Source organism: Heliangelus exortis, chromosome 3, assembly GCF_036169615.1.
Source record: "Heliangelus exortis chromosome 3, bHelExo1.hap1, whole genome shotgun sequence".
In the NCBI taxonomy this organism is placed as follows: Eukaryota; Metazoa; Chordata; class Aves; order Apodiformes; family Trochilidae; genus Heliangelus; species Heliangelus exortis.
Genome location: NC_092424.1, coordinates 62,765,004 through 62,792,621, shown reverse-complemented (window position 1 = coordinate 62,792,621; position 27,618 = coordinate 62,765,004). Strand labels below are relative to the sequence as shown.

Here is a 27,618-nt window from a genome sequence, read left to right as displayed (position 1 = left end):
AAAGGTGGTGCCTAACTTCCAGGTCGTAGTTTTGGCATGTAGTTGAAATTCTTGCTCTTGGCTGCTTTTTCCCAGGACTGTTTCTAATACTTGGTTCATAAACCCAATCTGTGTTCTCTTGAGCCATTTCAGAAGACCAGGTATGCCCTGGTCTTGGTAGCCAGGCAGCAAGGTTTATAACTAGAAGACCGAGATCCAAACCAACAAAAGCTGGCTGCCGATTTTTAGGTGATCTCAGGCATGTATTGGAGGCAACTGAATAAACTTTCCTGGGTTTTGCTTTTTGACATTCGAGCCGCACATTGAATTGGGGAAGAATTTCTTAGTGTTAAACCAAGCTACATGTGCTTTGTTAGACTGGGGCTTCAGCAGTAAGTTCTGCGTTTTCTCTCTTATAAAAAGGAAAAAGAGCAAGTTAGCTTCCACAGTTTACTGTGCTTTTAAAACAGACATTTCAAAAAAGATTAGACATTTCCTAGGCAGTTCCTGTCTTAAGAACAGTGGTTTTATGGGCTTTCCAGTTAGGCTGGCGCCCAGCTTGCAAAATGTGTGGTGTTTTCTCATTTATACAGATCCAGTGTCCCTCTTGCCAATTTGTCTGGTGTTTCAAGTGCCACTCTCCCTGGCATGAAGGCGTTAACTGCAAAGAATACAAGAAGGGAGACAAGCTGTTGCGTCACTGGGCCAACGAAATCGAACACGGGCAGAGGAATGCCCAGAAGTGCCCAAAATGCAAGGTGAGCTGCTCTCCCTTGGCTTGCAGGTGGAGGGTTCAAGCCGTGTAAATACGTATTTAAATTAAATATTTGTAGCTTCTGTTCTGCACTGGAAAGGGAGTTAATGCTTGCTCTGCAGATTCTTGTCAATGACCTGTTGAGAAAAACGGGCCAGATGCTTTACTTGCTGGTTCTGTGCTGATTCTGCAGACTCTGCACATCAAAGAAGCGTTAGGGAAATCCTAAGAGGAGTCTTTAATGTGTGCCTGTAATGAATGTGTGTTGCAATACAAATTTTTCCTAAAACAAAACTTCAGAGCTTTAAAGAAATATAAATCTTTAGAGAAATATGGTGCGCTTTGTCAGGTTTTCCAAAGAGCTTGTGTGAATTGAGTTTCTGAGTAAGGCAGAAAGTGATCTGTCAAGAAGTTAACTAAAACCCTTTAAGATTTGGCAAAAACAGAGGGTTTTTTAGGATTAGATGTCAGTTCTTCAGAAGCCTTTCTCATCAAGTAGTTTAATTTTATTTAAACAGACAAATGCAGTCCCATACCCTAAAAACATCATTAATCTCTTCCAGGGTAGGAAATAATTTCCCCTTATCAAATAAGATGCAACAGCTCCACACACCCCTGTCCTGGCTGCCCTTAGTGAAGCTGGCTGCTATGTTTGTTCACTACTTTTTTTTTCATGGCACTTACTCTCTCCACCTACTGACAGAGAAGTAAATCTAAACAGTGAGAGAATCACGGTGGTGGGAGACTGTCCTTTTGTTAAAAGGGAGTACCTAACCTTAACCTGCCTGTTGATCTATGCCTGTTTCATGGAGGACAAAGTAAGAAAACTGGCATATTTGGTAACAAATAAAGATTGAGTAAGAATTTTATTTCTAGAAGTCCGAAGTATACTTCAGTCATGCTTTGAGCCTTACCCTATGCAAGTAAGAGAATGTTTCTCCATTAACTAAGTATCCAGGTTTTGGGGAAAATACACTGTGGTGCTCTAGATTAAAATAGAAAGTTTTCAAAACTAACCAAAACTCCAGAAAGCTCTGAAATCATCAGTCAGTTGTTTTCCCATCTGCCTGTGCGTAGTGACATTTGAAGAGAGTTTTAACAGCTTGCCATTTTGTAAGACTTGTTAGGTTTGAGCTAGTTCTAAAAATGTTCACACTTTCTGGGTGGGAAGTTTTACACAAAAATCCTTTAGAAATTTACTTCTTTTTGGAATGGGGAGACTTTCTTTGACTTGTGTCCAGACTCAGATTCTATGACAATGCAAATGATGTAACTACTGAAATACATTGTCTAAAAAAAAAAAAAAAAAAAAAGAAAATGCATGAAATGAAAAAACATGAATGTGGAGAAACAAGGGAGAAGTTCCTTTCTCTCTGGAAAGTTCCAGAGAGAAGGGAACTAAAACTGTTAACCCTAGCAAGTTTATCTTTAAGTTTTAAAAAACACATTTTCGCTGTCTTAAAAATAAAAATCTGAGTATCTGGAACTTACACAAGTTGGTCGTTAGGAAGTCACTAATTTTGAAGCCTGAAGTTGGATGAGTTTGGATATTAATTCCAAAAAGACTAGGTTTCTTTTCACAGTCAAAAGAAAAAAATTCTCCTACATGGTGGGGGGCAATATGAAAAATTATGAAACTAGTGCAGAAAAAGAATCTGTGTTAATAAGTCTTTTCTGATAATGTGGTAATAAAAGTGAACAGTGAAGAGGGAGTTCAACCTTTTCATAAACCCTCACTCTTGGTACTTTTCTGCAGAGGTGAAAAAAGTTCTTGTTGCCTACGACCTACAAAATGCTTATATCAATACATTGTTTTAAAATCAAATATATAATCAGCAGGTAACCAAATTGAATAGCTATAAAAAACACCTTTTGCAGCATTCTTCATCACAGCACTACTGGGTGTCTGTCCCAGGGGGATAAAAATACCAACAGTTGACAATTTGGGGTCAGGGGGATTAGAGCTAGGGCTTTCTCTGCCTCTCTCTAGCTATCTTCCCCAAAACTCCATACAAAATAACATTGACTCAAATGACAGTCCTATTTCAAATAAAATAGTGACAGAGAAAGTGACTCACTGTTTGAATTATCCTTGTTGTGGATGCACATAGGCAGTGTTTCAGGTGACAACATACTTTTATTTTGATGCATGCATATATTTTATTTAAAGAACCTCTCATATTTTGGTTGAAAATTTGAAGCAGCCAAAATTGACGAACAGACTGAAGAAGAGTTTTGATCTTTATGCTTAAAATTGAAGCTAGTGGAAATTTAAGGTAGAAAATTCACTAAAGGTGGAGTTTCTTTACTGAAATGTCTTATGAAATTACTGGCAACTTCCTAAATGTGATACTGTTTACAATATAAACTGTGACAGTACTTTACAGATGTCTTCTGGAGATAATTATATATACACACAGGCACATACAGACACAGACAGACTCTAAGTAGCTGTATCACAGAAGTAAAACATGCAATTATTATCTTGTCTGGGCATGCAGATGAGAAAACAGGAGCACTCTTATGGTGTGTGTGGATATAGGCAGATCCTTAGGCAAGTATTCACAAGTTTTTCATTGGTTTTGGTAAGTGATTTGAAAGAACATAATCCTTTGTAATGTGAATACTAGCGGGAGCTCATATAAGCTTAAACTCAGTTCTTCTTTCCTATAGATGTGTACAGATTTAGTGCACCCTATGTAAGAAATTACTTATATTTACCTGGACTTATTATGTTAATGCTTATGAAACAAACAAAAAATGGGATACACTGTTGGAATTCATAATTGTAAATCAATTTTGGGACTGTATTTTAGTACAAAAATATTTTAAAAGGCTACATTAAAGCCCCCATATCTTAAATTATTTTTTCCATATTTTGCTTTTGAATAGAGCCTTTTCCAAATTTATCACACACTATTTTGAGAAAGTCAGCATAGACCATTTTTCTCAACATGACTTGTCCAAAAAGTGCAGATTTTTTCTAGATAGAATTGGTTAATGAGTGCAAATTTGCTACATAATATTGGGTGCCTTTCCATAAAATCTACAAGGTTACTTGTCCTTACCAACTAATGTTTTAGGATTTTATTTCATACAACTTCTTGTAATAACATTATTGCAGCAAAGTACCATTTTCCCACAAGTGTTTTTACAAACAAAGCAAACCAAGGAAGTACTTCATGTTGGTTGTTATCTTACCAGATTTCAAAAACACCACTGAGCAAACACCAGGCAGCAGACATAGCTTAGAAAACTTTAAACAGCAGCAAAAATTAAGTAAGCGAGGATGTCAATGCAAATCAAGGAATGTATTCTTCTTATCTATATACTTCTGTTCTGATAAATAAGAGTTTTACCAGATAACTTGGGGCATAGCTTTTGAAGGTGCTATGCAAATTATTTCTCATCTGGAGGGAGGAGAGTCCTTACTGGTGTATGAAGATATAAAGTTTTCTTGAGAAAGAGTGGAGGAGGAAATGTCACTCTCATCCTCACTTCTTCTGGAAGCAATTTCCCTGGTTTCTGTGAGAAGGCATGTAAGGCACAGAGGGGGTAAAGTTGAGGGTCTGAGATAGCCACAGTGCCACTTCAGTTGTTTCTTTAAGACTGTGAGCTCTGTGTGCTTGGCTGTTGTGTAATTTTCACAGTCTTGTTCTGCAAACCACTACTGGCTTTCTGCCCTGTGGAAAAGGACCTGGGAGTGCTGGTTGGCTCCCAGCTGGATATGAGCTAGTAGTGTGCCCAGATGGTCAGGAAAGCCAGCAGCATCCTGGCCTGTGTCAGAAATGGTGTGGCCTGCAGGAGTAAGGAGTAAGAAGTTCTCCTATAGTTGGCACTGGTGAGGCTGCATCTTGAGTACCGTGTTCAGTTCTGGGCCCCTCACTGCAAGAGGGACATCCTTGCTGGATGGAGTTCAGAGAAGGGCAACCAGTCTGGTGAAGGATGTAGAGAAGTCCTCCAATGAGAGGCTGAGGGAACTGGGATTGTTTAGTTTGGACGAGAAGAGGCAGAAAGGAGACTATTTCTCCCTACAGCTACCTAAAAGAAGATTGTAGTGTGGTGGGTGTTTGTCTCCCCAGTAAATACCAATAACAAGACTAGAGGAAATGGCCTAAAGTTGCACCTGGGGATGTTTAGACTAGATATTAGGAATGATTTTGTTACTGAAAGGTTAGTCAGGTGCTGGAATGGGCTTCCCAGGGTGGTGGTGGACTTAAAAACTGTGTAAATGAGGCACTTGGGGACAGGCTTTAATGGGATGGTGGGTTTTTTTCTGTGTTGATGGTTGGACTCGGTGACCATCTTAGAGATCTTTTCCAACCTTGACAGTTCTGTGATTATGAATGACTAAATTTTTCACTGTAAGGTGAGGTTATGTCTTTGGGTTTGAGCAGGTTCTGGATGCAGGATGAAGCCACTACCACTGACAAAATTCCTGAAAACAGGAACTGGGCTTGCAGTCATCATACTCTCACCTTGCCTCCTCCACCAGCACCATGCTGCTAGGGAGCCTGCAGTTGCAAGGCACCAAACCCTTTATGGCTAAAACCCCTTACAGCTAACTATAGCAACCTGCACTCCTGGCCCTGTGTATTCCCTCAGCTGTCTGCTGCATGCTGCAGGATTGCCAATGAAAAAGGAACACTTGTGTGATATCTGACCCATCAGTGATTGCTTTCCCACCCTATAGATTTGTAATCCATCTCTGTCAGTGGATTATCCAGAGGGGAGGGAGGCATGTCTATGTGAACCAAAGCTGAAGTTGATCTGGTGAGATGTCATGTCTTGGGCTTGAAAGCAGCCTGACTGAATCACACCAAGTTCATCTGGCATTGTCAGTCTGCGTGCACATGATGGGAATTCCACATATAAAGTTTGGAGGGCTTTTTACTTCATTTTTTTAAAATGAAGGCTCTCCTCATTTAAAAAGGGAAAGTTTTTGTGCAACAAAAAATATAGGCAAGTATAACCAGTTGTTCCAAATTTGCAGCTTTTGAAGAGGGTTATATATGTGCGGATAAGTATTCACTAGTTTTTTCACTTTGCTTTTTGAAGAAGCAAAGGTAAAGTGCATGTGATTGCACTATGTGTCTGTAAGAAAATAAATTCTACATCAACTTCTTTATGCTTTAAGAGGGCAGAATGTCTAGAGGATCTGGAACAGAAACAAGCAGAATTAGGAGTTGTGCCTGGCTAACTGGAGCTAGGATGATTCTAGGAAAGCATAGAAAGATGGTGAGCAGTGTCCAAGAGGTAGGAATTTTCTCAAAGGTATTAGGAGTAGAATGTACAAAGCTAATGGCAGCAACTCTGAAATTCTTACTACTAAAATTAATTAATTTGGATTTGAAATGTGAAGTAGTTTAGTATTAGTGTTTAGGGTTTTTATAGGTTCCAGGCTTCTGAAGATTTTCCATTAGGATTGCTGGTTAACTAATAGATTGGGTTGGTAGGTTGGAGAAGATTAGAAGATTAGAAGAGGAGAGTTCAACAGTCTTGATTTAAAAAACCAGCCAAACCCAGTTCCATTATTTTTATAAGATCCAATACTCTCATTTACATTTTTAAGTTGTAGATATGTCACTGAATCAGCAGACAAGGAAAGGTACTTCTACAATTACAAAGTTTTATATAGTTGCCTGAATTTCAGTCCCTGAAGAAACTGAATGGAATTCAGTTTTAAAATTAATTTGTTACAATACACTAAGGCACTATGTGCAAACTCCACAATTCAGAATTGAAATGTTCAATTTCAGTTGAAGTTAATTATTTAAGACTTAAGTGACATAAAGTATGGCCCCATGATTAGGCTCAAAAGTTTTTCATAGAAAACCTGGAAAATAAAAGCAAAAATCAAACTGACAATCTCTTTGAAGAATATAGTGGATAACCTAAAAGGCTGTGCTTAAGTTGGTATAATATTGGGTTGACCTTTTTCCTTTCCTCTTCGCTTGCAGTAAGTGCTTAAACGCAAGTTTTAAAGACAAGTATCTTATAAAGATCATCAGCAATAGTATTCTTTCAGGTGCTTCTGGAAAACAGGGCTTCTGTGATTCAGGTGAAGGAATGACACAAATCAACCAAACAGCAGGCTTCCTCAGGGAACAGGGGCATAAATAACTGCTTGGTCAGTCTATTTTGCATCACTTCTATAGGATCATTGCAAATCTGCTTACCAACTAGGGAACAATGTTTTATAACCCAATCCTCTTTTTTTTTTGTGATTGGGCTTCCCTTCTTGTGCTTAAAAGAAACATTTGGAAATGTAGAAATATAAATTCTGTGAGTGCTGTTGTTTGCATGAGGATGTTGGGAGGTGTACTTGGAGCTACTTTTTAACTACATCTGCCTGAGAATCTTTTACTAGAATTACTGTTTGTTACTTGTATAAAGTGTCAGTTTCAGAAGCTGCTCCAGTGAGTGCAGACACACTTGACCCTCTCAAGTATGTCAGATACCCCAGGAGCTGCAAACATCTCTTGAGGTGGGAGGCTTCAGTTGTCCTTGAGCTTCCAGCATCTCAGGTACTTGCAGTGCCACTGAGTCCTGATGTCTTGTCTTCACCTGTACCTTCCTGCAAAATAAGTACATGTAGATCTGGGTAAGAGTTTCAGGAGGCATTCATTCATTGTAAGCTTCAACAAGTAAAACTCTAATTCCATGTAAAGGAGAACGGTGAAGTGTGGGACAAATTGCTTAAAGAGTCTGTGACATACCCATACTAGGAAATTTTTTAAATCTAGTAGGACAAGGCCTACTCATCTGACTTTGAAGTTAGCCAGTCTTGGAGTTAGGGGTTAAAATAGATGACCTCTGAGGGTCACTTCCAACCTCAATTATTAGGTAACTCTATCTGCTGTTCCATTGTGGAGCATGGTCTGGGAGTGGGGAGGATAGGAGGGGGTCTTAAGCAATTTTGTAAGCTAGGAAAAGTGTGTGTTTACACCTCTGTTAGGTATAGTTTTAGTTGGCAAGATCTAAAAGTAGTTGTGAAGTCGTAGTTGATTTAGTGAAATGCACTGCCCCAGCACTACCCTCTCCTAAGACTTGGAGATCTATAAACTAAAACTGAAGCCTTACAAAATCTGTGTGAGGTATGTAAACATACTAATTTTGCAGAAGAATACATGGAGATATACAAATAGATTTATTTCATGTGGGTGAGCAGCAGAAGGGTGTATATAGAACCTAGGAAGCCCAGCTTTTGATGCTGGACTGTGGGTAGTATGGAAACTTTGTGTAAATCTTTTATATGGTTTGTGAAATCTTTCTTTTATAAAAAAACCCCATATACTTTTCAAATCATTCACTACAACTGCAAAACCTCTTTGACGTTTACTCCAAAACGTCTTATCAATTCGTGAGGGGAATGGGAATGGGGCCACAGATGGCACAGAAGGGAAACCCATCCAGGGAGGGGTCAGGCAGAGTTCATAACTATATTTACCGTGCTGCCTGTTTTTTGTTGTTTTTTTTTTTTAAATAAAGTTTGGTGATAATATGTCTAAATAATAAAAACAAATTTTCAGTAAGGGCAGGGATTACTCAGGTACTCATTTGATACGAAGAGTTTAAACAAAGAAGGAGAACTATGCGGGAAAGATTTCTTCTGTGGAAATCTAGAAACAACTATAACTTGCATTTGATTCTTTAAAACATACCATTATTGTCTTAGGACAGCTGCAGTATATATTAATGCAAGTGCTGAGTTAAGCAGGGGTTACTCGTGGTGTCTTTTCATCTGATGCATTGATTGCACAAGTGAGTGCTTGCTTTCCTGTTCTTAGGGAGGGGGAAAAATATAATCTGTTCTTTTTTTCTTCCACTGGCACAGATCCACATCCAGAGAACAGAAGGGTGTGACCACATGACCTGTTCACAGTGTAACACTAATTTTTGTTACCGTTGTGGGGAGAGATACCGCCAGCTCCGGTTCTTTGGAGATCACACCTCAAACCTCAGTATCTTTGGATGCAAATACCGCTACCTCCCCGAGAGACCACATTTAAGGAGACTGGTGCGAGGCTCTGTCTGTGGTGAGTGGATTAATGTTCCATGTGGAGAGCTGCATAATGAGGTGTTTAGGTGTGGAGAGGTCAATAATAGTTACTTTAAACCAATGCCTTTTACCTATCGGCTAGGCAGCCTATTGCTTAGGTAAGTAAAAGGTGGATTACTAAATATAACTTAAGTATATAGCATTTACACTTTCTTTTTTGATGGACTGTGTGTGAGTAAGCATTGTACCTTATTCTGATACCTTCTGTTTCCAATCCTTTTTCTTTAGGCTAGCAAAGTGGAAAAACATGCATGTTGCTAGCTGTGATTGTTATTCTAAAAGCATATGGGAGGAGTGGATTCAGGCAGGAACCTTTATAAAATGAACTTTTGTGTCAAGGAATCATTCAAATAAAGCATTGTTTTGATTTAAACCTGAACTGGTTTTGAAAAGCCAAACCGCTCAAGTTTGCCCATTTCAATAGAAGGACACTTATCTTTTAAATTTTGGCTTTGTTTTAGATAAAAACTAGCTTAAAATACAAGCATGCATGTTAACTTCTCTCATAAGGTTGTAATGCCAAAAGCTGACTTCTTTAATTAAAAAAAAAAAAAAAAGTCATTCCTAACTTGTTTTTGAACCCATCTCAAAATACAGAAATCACACACAGTGGTAGTGAGTTTACAGCATGTAAAGCTATTTATAACATTATAGGAAATGTTAGGTTCTTAAAACTGGATACTTATTAAGGAAAATTAAATTCAATTAAATTGATTTAAGGCATAGGAATTGGAGCTGACTTGGAATTCTAGGATGAGGAAATTCTTTGAGCCTATCAGTTGGAGATGCTGAATATAGAGGTAAAGGTAAGAGCCTGAACGTCTGGAAGTAGAAGTCAGCAGACCTGCAGTGAAAGCAGTACTCCTGAGCCAAATGTGTTCCAGTAAAAAATCTACATTATTTCCATTTTCAACTAAAACAAGAGTTGGCACACAACCCCATAGGCCTGGTAGTAAAAATTGTTGACTGGTCTGCAAAATTGTGGCAGGCTTACAAACCCAAAATGCTTATTCAACAAACAACACTAAGTCCTCCCAAGTTCACTACTTATGTCTCAGGAACTTGAAAGGCTTTAGAACATACTTCAAGAGAAGTGAGCTGAAGATAACAAAACAAATAGGAAAATTAATGAAAATACAAAGTGACTGGATGTGCTTATTCTGATACATTTTGTGGAGAAAATTCCAGCATGAGAGGATCTAGTCTAGATTAAAGACTCCTGTCACTAGAGCAGATATTTAAGCTTTGTTAAATATAAGTTTAAAATTCAAGGGCAGTGTCAAAGCACTTGATATGGTTTCAGAAGAGCTTTCAGTATTCTTCACCAACTTCTGCAGTTCTGAAATTATTTGTGGTTTTTGCTTCCACAAAATCTCTGACAGGGGCTCTTAAGATTTCACTTTACATTGTGTGGAGAAAGTATGTTCATCCTTGCATTGTGTGTTCATGTGATTTGGTGAGATTTTTAATAGACTGCTTTGTCGGTTACTACTTTTATCAGAAAGTGAGTAAATAATAGTATCTTGCTTACCTTCTCATATCTTTAATAGACCCTCCATCAGATTCTCCTTTGTCATGATCTTTATTTTTTTGTTGCTTTTGAACTGAAGCTTCCTAATCTTAATTATTAAAGATCAAGTTGAAAATCCAGAAATGTCCCATTAGAGCTCATGCTGAGGATCAGTGATATCCCAGCAGGTAGAACTGTAAATGCAAATATATCAAGGCTTTGTCAGGCAAAAGCCGAGCATTATCATCAGTAGGTTTTACTGTCCTAGCCTGGATTTTGGTTTTGTTCTGAGAGTCATCAGAAGATATTTGAAAGAGGAGATACTATCAGAGATATAGGCCATTTGAGGCATAGTCTCTAAATTTTAGTAACATGTAGCAAGAAACAAAGGTTGAATTTCCTGTAGTAAAATGATTCTGCTGCTCATCTAAGTAGTCAAGATAATGTCCTCTTAATTTGAACTATTAGTGGAAGACTGGTGATACCTTGCTGGATACATTTTCTTCTGTGTATTTTACTCTCTTGCCACAGAGAGGAAATACTCTCTTCAGCAAATGTATGTTTGTAGCTTTTGCAGTGAAGGTTCTTTGGCTTGTTTCTACCAAATCTGAGTGGGTGGGGTGTGTAGAAAGGAAAGAACACCTCATGGCAGGCTGGCATGCTATCATGGTTTCTGTTAAGAAGCAAATGTGTGCCTACAATCACAAACGCTACTTCAATAAAAGTAAGGAAAAAGCATTTATGAAAACATAGAAATTTCAGTATATTTTGCTTCATAACCCAATGATTTTGTAAAGGTAACATAAATCACAGGGAGAAGGAAAAAACCTGGGAGCAGAAATGGCCTCTCAATGTGATAATGTTTGTTTTCCCCTCTTCAGCCGGCATATTTTGTTGAGAAATTTTGCCCTGTGACCAGTAGAGTAAGATTAAATTTATTTTATTCTTCAGTCCCAGTGGACTTAGAGATTCCATTATCATTGTGATTATTTGGTTGTTATGGCAGGGTTTTGGTTATAACTGGAGTTACTTATGAATTCCATAGAAAAGAAAAACATTCAGCTCTCTTAAATTTACTTTCCATGCCACTTAAGTGCCGCTTTAATTTGATTGAGTGCACTGTATTCAAAATCTACTGCTATTACTTCATAGATATTTAACAGGACATAACACACGTGAGCACCTGGTTCAGGGCAACCCCTAGTATCAATACAGGCCAGGGGATGAAGAGGCCAAGAGAAGCCTTGCAGAGAAGGACTTGAGAATGCTGGTGGGTAAAAAGCTAGACATAAGGTGATAATGTGTGTTTGCAGCCCAGAAAGCCATCCGTATCCTGTCTGCATCAAAAGAAACCTTAAGGGATGCTCTTGTGCAAGACTCCAGCTGGAGTCTTGTGTCCAGTACTGGAGACCCCAGCATAAGAAGGGCATGGAGCTGTTGGAGCAATCCAGAGAAGGGCCACCAAGATGCTCAGAGGGCTGGAGCACCTCTTCTGTGAAGACAGGCTGAAAGAGTTGGGGTTGTTCAGCCTGGAGAGGAGAAGGCTTTGGAGAGACCTTATAGCAGCTTTTAGTACTTAAAGGGGGCTTATAAGAAAGATGGGGACAGATTTTTAGCAAGGCCTGCAGCAACAGGACAAGGGGGAATGGTTTTCAACTAGAAGAGGGTAGATATAGAATAGATATGAAGCAGAATTTTTTTCACTGTGAGGGTGGTGAGACAATGGAGCAGGTTGCTCAGACAGGGGGTAAATGTCCCATCCCTGGAAACAGTTGTGGTCAGCTTGGATGGGGCTCTGAGCAACTTCGTCTGGTTGAAGATGTCCCTGCTTATTGCAGAGGGGTTAAATTAGATTGTCTTTAAAGGTTCCTTCAATGCAATTGATTACAATCTATTGTATGATTCTGTATAATGCAATTAAAACAAATGAAGTTTTTTGCATGGTGAACAGCATTTCGAATAGGATTATGAAAGCACTGTGCCTTCAGATCAGACTGAGGTGTGTTCCTGTGCCAAGACAGAGTGCGAGTGCAAGATTGTCTTTATGTGTGCATGGCTTTGAGCACTGCAGAGGGAAGCATGCATTTCTAGGATCCAGTCTTTATTAGCAATTTTATGATTTAAGTCAGTCTGATTTGTAAGAAATTACCTATGCTGTTGATAGAACTCTTCCAAAACAGTTATAAAGTTGTGTTAGAATTTTTCCACAGGGATATGTCTTAGTGGCTCTGCTGCTTGCACATATGATGATGATACTTAGACTTGAAAGACAAAACTTTATATTTTTCATACTCTTGTGATTAAATTTGTTTTCTGAAACATGGTGAAGAATTACTAAAGGATTTATAGGGTTTTATATATATTACCCTAAAATCCACAGCTGAACTCAGAGTTATGCATGCAAAAAAAAATTCCTTTATGTTACCCTAAAAGTTTCCTTATTTTGCTGAAAAACATCATTCTCTATCCCATCAGTAATGCAGCCCCTCTGAGACACCTGCAAATCCAATTTTTACGTTGTGACAGATATCTAAATCTTCATGCTGAATAACTCAGTAGAGAAATTGCTTGCCATTCATTTGAGCAGAATTGTAAAAGGTTTCCCTTTTCACCTTGTTCTATTTACAACAGTTTCTTTTTAAGTTATCCCTAAAAACTAGACTTTAGTATTAACAAGCTGGGTATCATAACTTACTGCTGAGTTCCCCAGCCTGGAGTAATGAACTAGGATTTTACTCAGCCCTGAGGCAAATTTTACATTTGTTTTTTCTGCTAGCAGACTTGGAGCTAGCAGGTACAGGACAGTGCCTCTTAGGAAAATTTAATGCACAGACCAAATCTTCTCAGTCTCTGCAGCATTTCTTGGTGATGATTCTATTCTATTTATGATTAAGAGCTTCATAATCCTTCCCACTGCAACAAATGATGTGTGTCAAATTGGATATGAAGTTATGTTTAGTTCAGGTATGTAAAATGGAGCTGTTTTATAATTGTTTCATAAAATGCTGATAAAAATGATTAGAGAAAAAGATATGTATCTTCTGCTTTGCTGTGATTGTTGCCATTTGTATGCTCACTGGATTCTAACTTGTTAAAGTCTTGTTCACTTCTTGTTAACTTGTTCCTTAATTTCAGTTTACAGAGGTAAAGAGAGAAGATTTAGATGGGGTTAGATATATAAGGAGAAAAGGTATTTTGGTTTAGTTTTAAAGCCTAGCCTTTAGAAAGAATGCATTGGTCACCAAAGCAAGACCCTGTTCCATGGTGAGGAAACATCATTTTATTTTGTAAGGTCTTGGAACTGCATAATATTCAAACTTCATATTCACAGGCAGAAGAAAAAAGACACTCGTTCATGCTTTATTTTGGCTCTGAGTTAGTTTGTCAAATGCAAGTAAGCAAGTTTTTAAACTGAATTAGCATAAGAACTGGTCTTTGTGTCTGCAAAAAAATTGCTGCAGTCAAAAACTAGCTTAGCCCTTTCTGCGAACGCTGTTTCTGTGTATTTAGCCACCAGGTCAATGGTTCAAGTTTTTAATAATTCTGGTACCAATAGTCATAATTCTGTAACATTCTAATTACATGGTTATTAATATTAATTCGAGTTTATTCCTTAACACAATTTTTTAAATGACCTTTACTTTGAAATTGTTAAAGGCTATGGTAAGGTTTTTAAAATGTTTTAATTACTCACTTTTTGGAATTTTCTTGAGGTTTTCCATCACTGCATTTCTTATCTGTCTACACTTGAATAATTTATTTTATAGTTTCTATGAAGAATGCAGGGCAGTAAAATCCCAGGATTGCTAGTAGCCTAGCAACTAGAGTAACATGAACAATATTTGACAAGTTTTTTCTTCTAGGAATTAATGTTTCCCAACCACAACACTCCTATGAAACTTAAAAGCTATCAAAACAGAGCATGAAAAGAACCAATTCATTTAGCTGCTGTAAATATTTCCAAAATATCTCATTTTTCCTTCAGAGTGACCAAATGAGTGGCTCAGGCTATGGAGCGGTTTACATCATTATTGAATGAAGTAATCCATTTACTGAAATCTGATACGAGTGACTTGAGAGAGGGAAGAGGAGGGAGGTGACAAACTCGCTTTTTTCTCCCTTCTAGAGGTGACCTTTGAAAGACATGCTTAACTTAAGAGAACTGCTTGATTTCAAATCCCTAATCAAGCTGGTAGTGCATCAGTAAAATTCCTGCCCTGATGTGTTTTCTAACAGCTGAGACAAGTGATATCTTTCATCCAGACACTTGGCCACCACAGCGAGGGAGATTGTGCCATTGAGTTGAAGGCATGCAACTCAAAGATAACTTGGATTCAAAGTTCAGTTTTGTACTCCAGGTGTTTCAGAAGAAGCCCTGCTTTCCTTCCACATGCCTCTATGTTAAAGAATACGAGCCTGTTTTTTCATATCAGTTTTGTACTCCAGTTGTTGTGCTGCACAACCTCATTGCCTTACTCCTGAAAGAGCAGAAACATATCCTTTTATATAGACTTGGCTGTGGTTTGATACAGACCTAAACTGCAACCATATACAAGGGTTTTGTTCACTATAGCCTTTTTAAGTGTGCAGAAGTGTATTTAGAGGTGATGGTCTCATCACCCTGAGCTAACCTGAACTCTCCAAGATGCTGGTTTGCTTGGCATCTTTCCAGAATGGTTGCTGTACAGTAGGATTCCAGAGAAGCCAAATGATAGTTGCTTTTATAGCTATCACATTCCTATTGATGCTTGAGAGATTTCATAATGGAAAGAGAAGTAAATGCAGGCTAACCCTTAATGTACAAAATGAGTTGTGCTCAGAGCTGTGGTGGGTGAAGAGGGCAAAGAAAAAAGTGCGCAAGGAGCGGACCGAGTGGTGATAGCTCCTAGCTGGATTTGTAGGATGAATTTACAACTAGGAATTCTGGTGAAGAACTAAAAAACAAGCTTTTGGGAATCTGTTAAAATGTTTATGGGTGGCTGCAAAGGAAAAGAATAAAATTCCTTGTTTGAATTGTGTAATGAATTTTGCATTTCAGCTGGAAAACTACTCATTACACCCCTAATACTGGTTCTGGGACTGGCACTGGGAGCCATAGCTGTTGTAATAGGTAAGAGTTATATATGTGAATAAGTCTGATTTTATTCAGTGACTTTCTGTATGCCATTTTAGTATTCCCATCTTGAAGAGATGGACACAAATTTCAGATACTGTTTTAATATAAGGCACACACCTGTTTCCTGAAAGACTGTCTTGAAAAAAAATTTGTCCCAAGTACAAATTTCATAGAAATTCCTTTAGTATAAAGCCAGTAACCTTCTTCCATTAAAAAAATATTTGTCGTTGAAAAGACTTGTCAAAGTACAAATGTCAGACACTTTTTTGTATATGCACACAATTTTTTTTCAAAAAAACCCTTGTCTTCAGAATATTGTTTTCCTGAGTTGCATTTTATACCTATTAACTTCTTTTTTTTTTTTTTTCCACTGTTAATGTGGTTCTTAAGGCTTTTTTGAACCAAAATCTTTAGTATAGTTAAACTAGTAAAAAGGCCAGAGTAGAGAAGATTGGATTATTGGCATATTAGATATCAGGATTGGATATTAGATATTAATTACATTAGGTATTAGGATTGGATTATTGGGATATCCTAAGATTTTGGGGATATTTGGCATAATCCCAAGAATTTTTGAAGAATTTTGAACCCCAATCCATTTTGAAGATACAACAAGAAAAACAGCAATGCATCAAATTGGGATGAGTCAGTCTCAAAATCTTGAGTCAGTGCACAGGTTGCAGAATTAGGTTCCATCACAAAAAGGGTACCCTGAACTCATTTGATACAGTATCAAAGCTCTGTTGACATGGTTGTTATTCATGTTCCTGTCATTACTTTAGCAAATCTGTTTATTGCCTGGCTTAACTGGACTTTCCTGCAGAAAGGAAATAAGCCATAACAATAAACATACAGTTTTGCTCATGTGAGTGCATATCCACTATTTAAGTTGCCAGTTGGGGTCCGCACTGCTTCACATATCTTCACCAAACTAATTACTCCATTGAAAATTTACACTGTATACCTAGCTGTGAGACATGTTGGAATGTGGCTCCTTTATTTTGGTATAATAAAGCCAAGATATTTACATTGATAAGATTGAACATGACCAATAAGTGTATAACCAAAGTACAGTTACAGCTTTCCTAGACTACATCTGGCCAAATAAGGAATATTGCTACAAATCTCTGTATTTAGGCTAAGGATATATATCTTTTCCTGTATCAGTATTCTGAGTTGGATTCACTGAAGACAGGTATATACACACATTTATATACACCTATGCTTGTATCTTTAATATTTTTTGGAATTTTTTAATGCAAAAATATAGGCAATAGAGACTCATGAATGCCATTAAAGCTTATGTAGCTCAGCAATCTGGTATAATCTATGCTGGGAAAAAAGCTACTCTTGTTTATATTAAAAATTTCAAGGGCTTTGCATTCATATAACAACAATGATAGCAATAGTACTCAGTGTGCCACTGCTGTGCCCCGTGCAAGGTATGTCCAGAAAAGATAAGATCAAGAAGAGCAGTATCAGCCATTCCAAAAATATTTATTATTTGGGTTTTGAGGTAATTACCGCAATATTTATTGCCAGCACAACTATTCATTTCAGTATCGTGGCTGAAAAACGTTTTACACTATTTACAAGGCAGTTATTGATCTAAGATAGAACCCTGGTGACTGTAGTAGTCTTTTGTTATATGTTGTTACTGTAGTGGTGTCTGAAAAGGCAGTCTTTCACCTTTTCAGTCAGCTGGTGGCAAGAGGAAGAGGAAGATTCTTGATTGGGTTTGAAAGAGTACTCCTTACAACAAACTATTTGTCACTTGAATAAATATGTTGTATTAATTTATTTTTTCTTTTACAGCTTCCTTTCTCTCGAAAGACTTTTAATAGTTTTCTTTCCAGGCAAAGAGAAACATAGGGTATTACTTGACAATAGATGAGGACGTTTGTAAAAATAAGTAATATTTTAAAAACCCAAACCCTCAAGTTGTAACATGGTGCCTCTGTTGCATTTGAAACTGGTCAAATAGTAGTTTAAGTCTTGGATTCAGATCCAAGGATTGTCAAAGTGCTTTTAAAAGTTCTAAGTTTGTATATTACAGAAAACAGCATGGTTCAGGAATTAATTGGGAGTAATGTTGACAGGGATTTGTTGGGAAGTAACTAGAAAGTGTAGCTTAACTTGTTATTGAAGAGAGTATTGCAGGCTAGTATTTTTTCTGCTTGTCCAAACTTTCATGAGGTGTGAAGAGGTACGTCTGGATATGTGCACTAAAAGAATGCAGACAAAAAGGATTGCATTTAATGACAGTGGTCTTCTTCTTTTCTTTTTTTTTGGCAGGTTTATTTGTGTTTCCTGTCTATTGCCTTTGTAAAAAGCAGAGGAAAAGGTCACGGACAGGTATGCCCTGGTAAGGATGGACCTTACTCACCTGAACTGAGCTGGTCCTGCAAGGGCTATACGTGCTTTGTGCAACAGAGCAATACAGTGCTGGTAACAGCATCAAAGCCACCGCCCTGGAAGAAGAATGGGGGGGATCTCTTGTCGTCTTCCCTCAGCCGAAAACACTACTGCAGACCAGAAAGCTGCTTTGCTCTGGTGCATTCTGAACAAGACAGGCCCCCTGACTGCTGCTTTTTAAATGTTTTGGGTTTTGATTTTTTTTTTTTTTAATTATTACTTTGGAGGGTTTTTTGAGTCTAAGTTTCTGAACTAGACAATCAAAGTCTGTATTGTAGCCACAACTCTACTACCGAATTGGCCTGTGAAGAAAGCATTTAACTGCTAACATGTGCTCCGTTTCACTTCAGTGTCAGCCTTTAAGTGGGAAATGCTTAGGAGTGTTGGGACTCTTACTGTATACTGAGCATACTACTTTTGGTATTAAAAACTACTTCTGTAAATAACTGCCATCACACAGCATTCTGTTCAGCATACCAAAACCCCATCACATGCCAGAGCACGACAGCTGGTTATCTCCTGAGTCCTCCTGCTAGTGGGCAAGAGTGCAGATTGCCACCGCCAAACTCGAGTGCCTCAGAGGGAAACAACTGTAGTATTGGTAGCTCTGGGATACTTTCACATATGCTGATTGGTTTCACTTCAGTATTTAATTTCTGATAGTCTATTAATATTGTTTGGGGGGGCGACAGATCTGTTAGATGAGTTCAGCGTTCTGAAGCTCTCCTAATACAGAAAAAAATTCGAAGGGTTTAGATAACAAAAAGTGTCAGTGGCCTGTTCTGTCCCAAGATATCCCTGAAGTGTGTTTGCAGGGAAGCTGGAAGCCTGCCCATCTGTTTCTGCCGTCGCATGTAATGCACATGCTGCACACTGGTTGTGTGCAGACTGACTTGATGAGATTTTACAACCTAGATGGCATATTTTATTTGTTTGTTTGGTTGGTTGGTTGAAGTAGGCTTCATAAGTCTCATAGCATCCACTGATGCCTCCTGAGGAAAATCTGTGAATTTTGGGTAGGGGGAGGGGTTATGAATTCTCATTTAGAAGTTAATTTAATTCTTATTCTCTGCTTCCAGTGTATTCTTTTCCTGGCGCATTACAGATCTGAAGAGAATAGCTATCCTTGCTCTTTTTTCCTAACTTCAGAGTTACCACTGTTCGCTACCAGACCTCTTTATCAGCGCATCGCCACGAGAGCAATGTAAAGTCAGTGTTAGGAAAGAGCTACTGAGAATTTTTTCACTTTTAGCTATAATCCAAATTTATCATAAAAACACAAAATAAAATAGAATAGGGAAAACTTATGTAAGCAGAACGCTGAAACAATAAAGAAAGGAACTGAACAAGAGAACTATTGACTTCATACTTAAAAATACAAGCTGATCTTAAAGATTGGATTTGTACTGTGAAGGTACTTTTTTTTTCAGTGTGTGTGTTTGGAGATACATGTATATGTGTGTGTGTACATGGGGGGAAGCAGGGAGATGGGCAATGTCCTAGAGTCTACAGACTTCAAAATTTAGACCTGCAAATAGCATCTCATTTGAGAGGTTGTACTTTGCGCCACTTTCTTTGAAAATTGTTATTAAATCTTGATCCGGTTGTGATTTTTAAGTAAATAGTATTCTACTCCACCAAGGTAATCCTGTTGTAAGATTCTCACTTTGACTTCAAAGACTCAGTGGAAGAAACTGATTAATTTTGTTTACCTGGAAACAGAAATATCAGCTTACCATAGTTGGCTAGTATGCTTGTTTTCAGACAGCTCCTAGATTTGTTTTCTAGGGTATTTTTTCTTGTTGCAGCAGTGTATACAAGCACACCATATGAGTCAACAAGTATTTAATTATTTCCATCTGAATTTAAGGGTATGTTGATCCTGTAGTCCTAACAGCAGAAACAGTACCTCTGTAAGATTTGCAAATTAAGTGGGGAAGCAATGACCTTTAGACGTAAAGTTCAAAGCCTATTGTCAGTGTAAATGCACCTGTTAATTAGATTTCTTCTTTCTGTGACACATCAGTTTTCTATTTGTGTTCTGAGGTTGGAAGCTGCCTTAAAATCAGTCTTGTTTTTGAGTGTGTTTTCTGAGGCTATACATATCAGTTGTCTTTGGCTCACTCAGGGATTTTTATTCCTTTCTTTAAATGTCAAATAATGAAGATATTTTTGTATTATTTAGAAAAACCTTCAGACCTCAGAGAGTGAGATATATATATATATATATATATTTAGAGAGAGAGAGAGAGGGAGAGATAAATTTGGGTTTGCAATACAGTCTGTAATACGGTGTCAAACTAATTCCACTTGAGAATGTTTTAGTACTTGAGATTATCTATAATTACCTATACAGTGGATTAATTTACCTTCTTTTCCTGGTTCTTTATAAATATGTAATGATAATCTTAATCTTTGTAGCTGTTTTCACTCTGCCATGTTTGCAATTTTCAGTTTCTGTTGGGAGTTCAATAAGACCTGAAATTAAGATGATAAAATAAAGAGCAGAGAAGTAAAGATAATAGATCTGCACTCATTTATATGCAGAAAGCATGTCATTGTGCGTAGAGGAAAGAAACACTCATCTCAACTCCTACATTATCATTTTATCTAGGCCATTTTGATTTTATTGGAACAGATTAAATCAAAGAAGTGGTTCTTCATTTTCTACACATGGCAAAATGAGGCATCTTAAACCTTGTGAGGATGATTGAGTCTAAGCTTGCCTTATCATAAAAAAAAAAAAAATAAAAGGAATGATAATAATACTTCTGTTTTTCAGTAGAACAGGAAAAAATTTAAAGGGCCAGGCAGAGTAGGGATGTAGAAGTCTTTTTTCCATCCATCTATCAATATTCTCACTTCGATAGTACGTAAATACAGTTTGTCATAAATATAACATAACCAACTGAAATATGAGAAGTTCAGAACTTCAGTAAATTGTTAGTTTTAAATTTTTTTAGTTCTCATATCACAGGAAATCTTACGTTATCAAAGTGATGTCATTTATTTTACAAGCATTAATTTATCTGTTGGAAAAAAATAGAATGAGCTTTGCTGCAAGGAAATTCAAGAATTTTTTTTATTTTGTAAACTTGTTTTGGTTTTTTGTAGCTGTTATCTAAAGAAACCCTCAGACGGTTCTGCTCCATTTTTATTAGCAGAAGGCTTTATCAGGCAGCAGAATTAACCTGATAAGGCAGATTTCATGCTACTGTATGCGTCAGGATTGCTTTCACTACATTTAATATTTAGGATTATTTATCCTTGTGAGAAGTTGTTGCTCACAAGTATCCCTTATTCAGAGCAGGAAATTCTCAAATCCATTTTATTCCAGCATTCTAGCTTGCCTGGAAATGGGTTTTGTCAGCCCTTCTTGCAGGTGTGCAGTCAGGGCTGTGTGTGACCCTTCTTGCTGGTGACAGAGAGCAGGCTGGATGTGCCAGTCTGGAGGGGGCTGCTTTCCCTTTCTCCACTTCTTGACTGAAGCTAATTAGTTGAGTTTCATTATTTAGGTCAAGTTTCAGGCCTGTCTCAACCGTGTCAGTAGCAGGATGAATCTGACTGCTGCGGTATCTTGGAGCATAGTTAGGTCTGTTTGGAGACACTATCCAGGAGCCTGCAACTGGAAAATAATTGTGCTTTTCCCTGTGTCAGTCTGTTAGCCAGGGAGAGTAAGAAGCTGAGTAGGAATACAGATGAGAAGCAGAAGTACAATTCTGAATAGCCTTGTGCTATAGCTGACCCATCAGTTTTAATTCATTACAGAAAAGTCTGTTAGTCATCAGTTCTCACCACATCTATAATAAACAGCATATTCATGTCTTTTAGATGTCACTAATTTACAGTGCACTTTGAGTGATTGATTTTCTTCCTTTGGGGCAGTGCAAATGTGTAAGGAAGGGAGGATTTTATTTGGTTTTGATACTAATAATTCTCACTTCATATTTCTTTCTGGTAGGTTAGGAGTTTCTTAATTTACATCTATTTATTGGTTCTGCAAGTTTGATCAACATGAGGTTTTACTTTATTAAAATAATAATTTGCAGGGACTGTTTTCAATTTCACTAGAAAGCATTTTGGGTCACTGTGAGGTATTCTTTTTAGCCAAGAGCTTTCTGCTCTTCCAAAGGCTGCCATAGCTTGTAACTGCATAGATACTTGATGTTCTGTAAGCAGGGCAGAAATTCTGTCAGAGGAAACAAATACTCCAGTGATTAAATGGTTTCTGTTGCTGGATAGATCTGGGAAACTGCTTCATATTAAATGGCCAAATTAGAATTTATTTGTAGTGTTTTGTTTCTTAGGCAAACCTCTCATCCTTCACAATTTTTGGTCTGAGAATTGTCTAGTTTGTGGTCCAGTTTGTGGATAAGAACCATGGATTACTGTTACTTTTGTAATCCACTGGAGCTCTGATTCTGCTGATGGAAAGAATGCTACCTGAGGAAGCTCTTAGATCGTATCTTTGTTGCTTTTAATTCTACAGCTTTGCAGTTGCAACAGGACCTGCTCCATTTCTGTCATGAATCATGGCCCTACTAAACCAGAAAGGTCATACTCATTTTATGCTGGCACAGAATTTAGCCCCAAATACTTTGATAAAAATGTCTGGGAAGCCTGTTGATATCCACTGTGCAGCAACTTGAAAATCTGGTTCACATTGAAGTGCAAAGTACCATGGAACTAGTCTTCTAAATTGCAGTCATACTAATCCTGTTTAATAAGTGGAAGAGAGGGGAGTAGGGAAGAATTTCTGAAGGACATTGTTACTAAAGCAAATTGGCAAGGGAAGGAGTACTGACTTTTAATATACTACACACTTTCTGGATGCTTTGACTCAACAATAATATCAGAAACTGCATCCATAGACAGTGTTAAATACCAAATCTTAACATTCTGTTTCCTTTAGTGTAATGGATTGGAATTACAGTTGTTCAGTTTTCTCAGGCTTCACACAGACTTGAAAAAGAGGACACACTTAAAAAGTTACATTGCTGATACATGTGCTTGCTTGTCTTGCTACTCTTACATGGAAAAGCTGAGCTTTGATTCAACTGCAAGACTAGCAGTGTGTTCACTTAAGTACTGCTTGAGACATAACCTCAACTTTTTTGGAATATAAATAAAACTAACAAATGCACCCCGTGCAGTTACATGAGATTGTAGCTTCCTGGCTGATTACTCCGTATCATTCTCTGCATAAGAACTCAGGTTCTCTGCATTCTCTCTCTGCTGAGGAATGCCTGACTGAAATGCCACAAGGCAGGGAGATGGAAACTAAATTTTAGAGTTCATGCTCTGATTTCATAGGTAGAATGTGTTTTAATTTTTTTAATTACTTACTCCCTAGTAAAAACTGAATGCATAAATTTCGAGCCATCATTTTGTTTATTTTTAAATATTTGTTAAAAAAGAGCGTAGTTATAAAACAATTAAAATTACATATTGTGCAAAATAATTTTTTGAGCTTATTTGGGTTATCAACATTTAAAAACTTGATTGAAAGTGTTTTGAATGGATCAAAATCAGAAGAGGAGACAGTGTTTAAAATATATTGGATATTTTTAGCATAAACACGGATTTTGCTCATACCTGCTTACACATGTTTGAGTGCTAACCCCATTCAGTGTTCATCTGGTTGAAAACTTGTCAGACTGAAAACCAGTATTGTTGAAATTTTAACCAACTTTCACTGAGGATGCTGTTACTGATACAGTGCCACATTTACCTCATTTTTAGAAGGAAAATCTACCTACAGAATCCAAACAAGCTGTTCAGGTATTTTAAACCTATCCTGTAGAATTTCTGATGCAGTCAAGAAACGTTTTCATGCCTTATGCAAGTTCTGTGTAAGCAGATGGATTCAGTCTCTAGTCATGATTTGTATTTTTGCATAAAAAATTAATTCAATAGTTTTAATATCAGTTTATAGTCTGATGTTTCATGTCTAGAAATTTCAAGAGAAGGGTAGTTTTACATTTCACTATGTTTACCATATCATTATATTGTTTACCATTTTTCCATTTGTTACACACTTTGTTTCCAATGCTCTCTTTCCTTTCAAATTTTGTAATTTGAAACTGACTTGTGAAAATATCTGAAGATGAAATTTGGCCCGGAAGATGTGATCTCATAAGAAGTTATACCAGTAATGCTTTGCTGAGCTATTTGAGCAGAAGGTAATTTGTTGTATTTAAATTATTTAAAAGCAAAATGCAGAAATATTCTTTTCTTCAGGGCTTTTCATTTTGCATTTTCAAAAATTTAAATACTGTAGTGTTTGTTACATAGCTAGCCACATGAGTCCATATAATTTTTAAGGTATTTGTTAGTTCTTTTGACTAATAGGTGCTGAGAAAAGGAAAATGTGATCTCTCTTAGGAGATTATCCAAGCTGAACAACTTCTTCATTCCATGACAATTCAATGAGAAATCTTCCTCCGCTCCCATCTCTTATTTTACATATTTTAAGGTGAAGAATTTCTAAAAAAAAATTATTAATTTGAATGCCAGGAGTGAGGGTAGTGAGATGATAAATCACCTTCTTTTTAGTTTACAGCCTTCTAGCACAAGTAGAGTGCTGGCCAAAATACTGCAGTTTCATTAAGAAAGCAATTTCTGACACCACATTTGGGCTTATATACAAACTGGATACATTAATTATATCTTTCTGTAATGTTTGATGACTAGGAAGCTATAAAAACTGGAGGTAGGCAATCAACATTTTAATTTCAGTATTCAGTGTGTTATGTAGAGTGAGGAATTATAAATGCTTTAAGTGCCTTATTGCTTGAAACATAAGAAAAGTGTTCGCTCCCCTCCATAAAGCAATATGGGAATTCCTGCTTGGACTTCTACAGCCAGACGTGTTAAGCTAAATAACCAATACTGGTTTACTCAGAAAGGTGAAAAATGTTAGTGAAGTAGTCTTTTAATGAATTATAAAAGTAATCTGGCATGCCTATTATGATTTTGATGATCAGTATCTCATGTCTGAGTTTTTAACTTGCCATTCACATGTGCTTATGCACCCCCATCATCTCCCTCCAGATTTTGGCAGAAGTGCATCTTACACACGTTGTCAAATTAAGTTGTCTTCAAGTATACCCCAGCTAGGATTTTTCAACCACTTCAAGACATGCCACTTTTTTGAGATGAGAATTCAGCTGAAATTAAATTAGGCCACAGCTTGTGGTGTGTGTACCTTCAAACTCCAGGGCTCAGACTGGCCCTGTTGAATGAACTGATGAAGATGGAAGTGCTGAGGAGCATGGCACATGGGGGGACTTAAAGCAGTTTAGCAGCATTTCAGTGGTATCCAGCTAACATACCCTGCCCAAGAAAGATTGTAGTTCTTTTGGGGTGGGTATCTTGATAGAATAAACCATCAAACAAGCTTGGCAAAGCAGCTGTGATATCTCTGGCTAGCCCCTCGTTATGTGGTCAGAGTTATGATCTGAAAAAGTAGTATTTGTTTTACTATCTTCAGATAGCTTCTAAATGGATATTACAGAGTTTAATTCTTCTTCTGGCTTTACTTCCTTTCCCAGAAGACAATGGAACTCCTGTGATCTAGGTTTTCTGAAGGGATGTTTTTTCTTACTAACGTTGCTTCAAGTTTTGTTCAGCTATTGGGATTTAGGTGCCAAGAATAAGCTACTTTTCTGAAATTATCTTGAATTACATTAATTTTTTTTTTAGAAAATTTATTTTTTAAATACTGATGTTATAAAAAGTAATTAACAGAAGGAAATAAGGGGGGGCAGAGATGGAAAATTCTGCTTAGTAAATCTAGTCATGTTCATAAAAATGAACACTTTACTGTGTTCGTTTTCCTTCAAAAGAATTTGCAAAGAAGGGGAGATAAAGAGGGAGAAATGAAGATGTAGAAAGTATCTCTTGGAACCTTTACTTATCTTGAATTTCCTGAGTTCTGAGAACTTTTTTTTTTTTTTTTTTTTCCCCCTGGTATTGTTCACTGGTAATATAGCTGTCAATTGCAGTATTGTTTCTTCTTGGACCATCACACATGAGTGTTTAATCAGAATTCAGTTTGCAGGTCTTGCAGATAGGGAATATGATTTAGAGTCATACTGCAGTAAACTTATAAGTGAGTTATCACTCTTTACAGATAATTTAATACCTTCTGTTTCAGTATTGTCTCAATTTTTTAGGCATTAACTAAGTCACTGTATAACCTATTGAATAGCAGGCTCCATGGATCAAAATGTTTCTTCGATCTTATGAGTTACTGTTTATTTGAAAAAGTTATTTCCTTAAATGAAATTCTCCTCTCTTATAAGCAGCAGGCACACAACCAAAATGCTGATAAGGTTTTGCTATTATCTTTCTCCTGCATTAACTGATAAGCATATTTTTTGTTGCATTGTGTTGCAACAATGGTCTTCATGCTGTAATGACTTGACAAAAATGTTTGGTAGTTTGGGGCAATATTTTGCAAATAATCCATCTTCCATGTTGGCATTTTAAATGTATACCTGTAATCACTGTTGAGTGTGTTACCTTTGTGGTTGCTTTAGTTCTTGTCAGTGTTTTGTAAGGATTATTTTTTGCTATCTTCTGAGAGTGCCTTTTAATTTAGGAGGTCTAGAGACGGCTCACTGAAGTCTTCTGTTCAACCTACCATAGTAATGTCTGATTTTTAAACTTGTCCTGATGAATGTATAACTAAAATCCTGTTCTTTGGAAAAGCTATAGTAGACACAGTTTGTATATGCACATGTACATGCATGGATACAAGGGAAGATGTTCTGCCAATGTTTGTCCTGCTGGACGGGACCTTTTGAAAGTAAGTGAATTTTTTAACAGTTTTGTTTTCAAAATGTTACCTCACTAGTATTCAGTAGTAGGTATGTCTCTTTACTGCTTCACTTTGCTAAAAACAATCACAATTATGGTAGGCAGTTTAATTTAAAAGACTCTGCAATGAATCTATGTCCATGTAGAGAGTGAAGTTCGTAAGGCAAAACTTTCTGGACTTTGTTTCCTTTTGCATTCCTTTCAGTTACACTGATATCCCAAGCCCCTGCTACTAACAGACTGAAGAAGTGGTTCCCCATGATTAAAACGAAGAATGTAAAGTAGCATTTGAATGCACTACACCTGTCTTAGTATCAATATTCAGAAATACGGGGGAGGGCATGGGGTAGTGGATTTACTGACTTGTGGGAAGACATACATTGTAGAGTTGGTTCACTTGCACACCAAGGGGTTTTACAATGTCATCTAGTAACGTCTACCTAATAAAGTTTTGGAAAAGAAAAATAAAACTTGCCTGAATGTTTAACTCTTTTTATTTGAACAATTGTATACATGAGTGATGGGTTACTGGTGCCAGGGATTCTTGCTTAAATCTGTAATATCTTTTGATACTGATCCTTCAAAAATTATACCAAATGATTTAAACTTCAAAACCTTCATGTTCACAAGTGCTGTAGGATATTCACTTCAGTCTTTAACTATTTTAGTGCTGAAAATGAAACCAGAGGCAAAAACACAGTTTACTGTAATGGATATTTTTATGTAAAATACTCTTATCCGTGCGGTGTCATCTCTGGACTACTCCTTTTGTTTTTAAAAGCATCTTAATATGCAACACAATTTTACTTTCTCATGAAATGTTAAAATATTAGCTTAAAATAACGTGGTACGAAATGAGGAGAAAAAAAGCTGGAATCAAATTTTCCCATTCCCTTGTAGGACTGCCTCCTAAAGCTCCATCTCTCTCAAAGACAGTTTTTAGAGAAAGCAGTCTGTAG

General features: G+C 37.2%; 1 protein-coding gene across 4 annotated transcripts in view; it reads left to right on the top strand.

Annotated features, from left to right (window-relative positions):
* RNF217 (ring finger protein 217) overlaps nt 1-27,129 on the top strand; it is a 64,777-nt gene extending 37,648 nt beyond the window's left edge. Inside the window, exons 3-7 of one of the 4 annotated variants that reach the window (XR_011725284.1) lie at nt 573-737; nt 8,571-8,772; nt 15,344-15,415; nt 17,717-18,383; nt 18,916-27,129. Coding sequence is in view for 3 of the 4 variants with exons in the window: in XM_071741027.1 (XP_071597128.1) it covers nt 573-737; nt 8,571-8,772; nt 15,344-15,415; nt 17,717-17,786; nt 18,916-18,979 (573 nt within the window). In the remaining variant the exon portion in view is untranslated. The remainder of the gene's footprint in view (nt 1-572; nt 738-8,570; nt 8,773-15,343; nt 15,416-17,716; nt 18,384-18,915) is intronic. The other 3 variants (XM_071741028.1, XM_071741027.1, XM_071741029.1) reach the window with 3 other exon arrangements.
* Nucleotides 27,130-27,618: the final 489 nt, after the last annotated feature.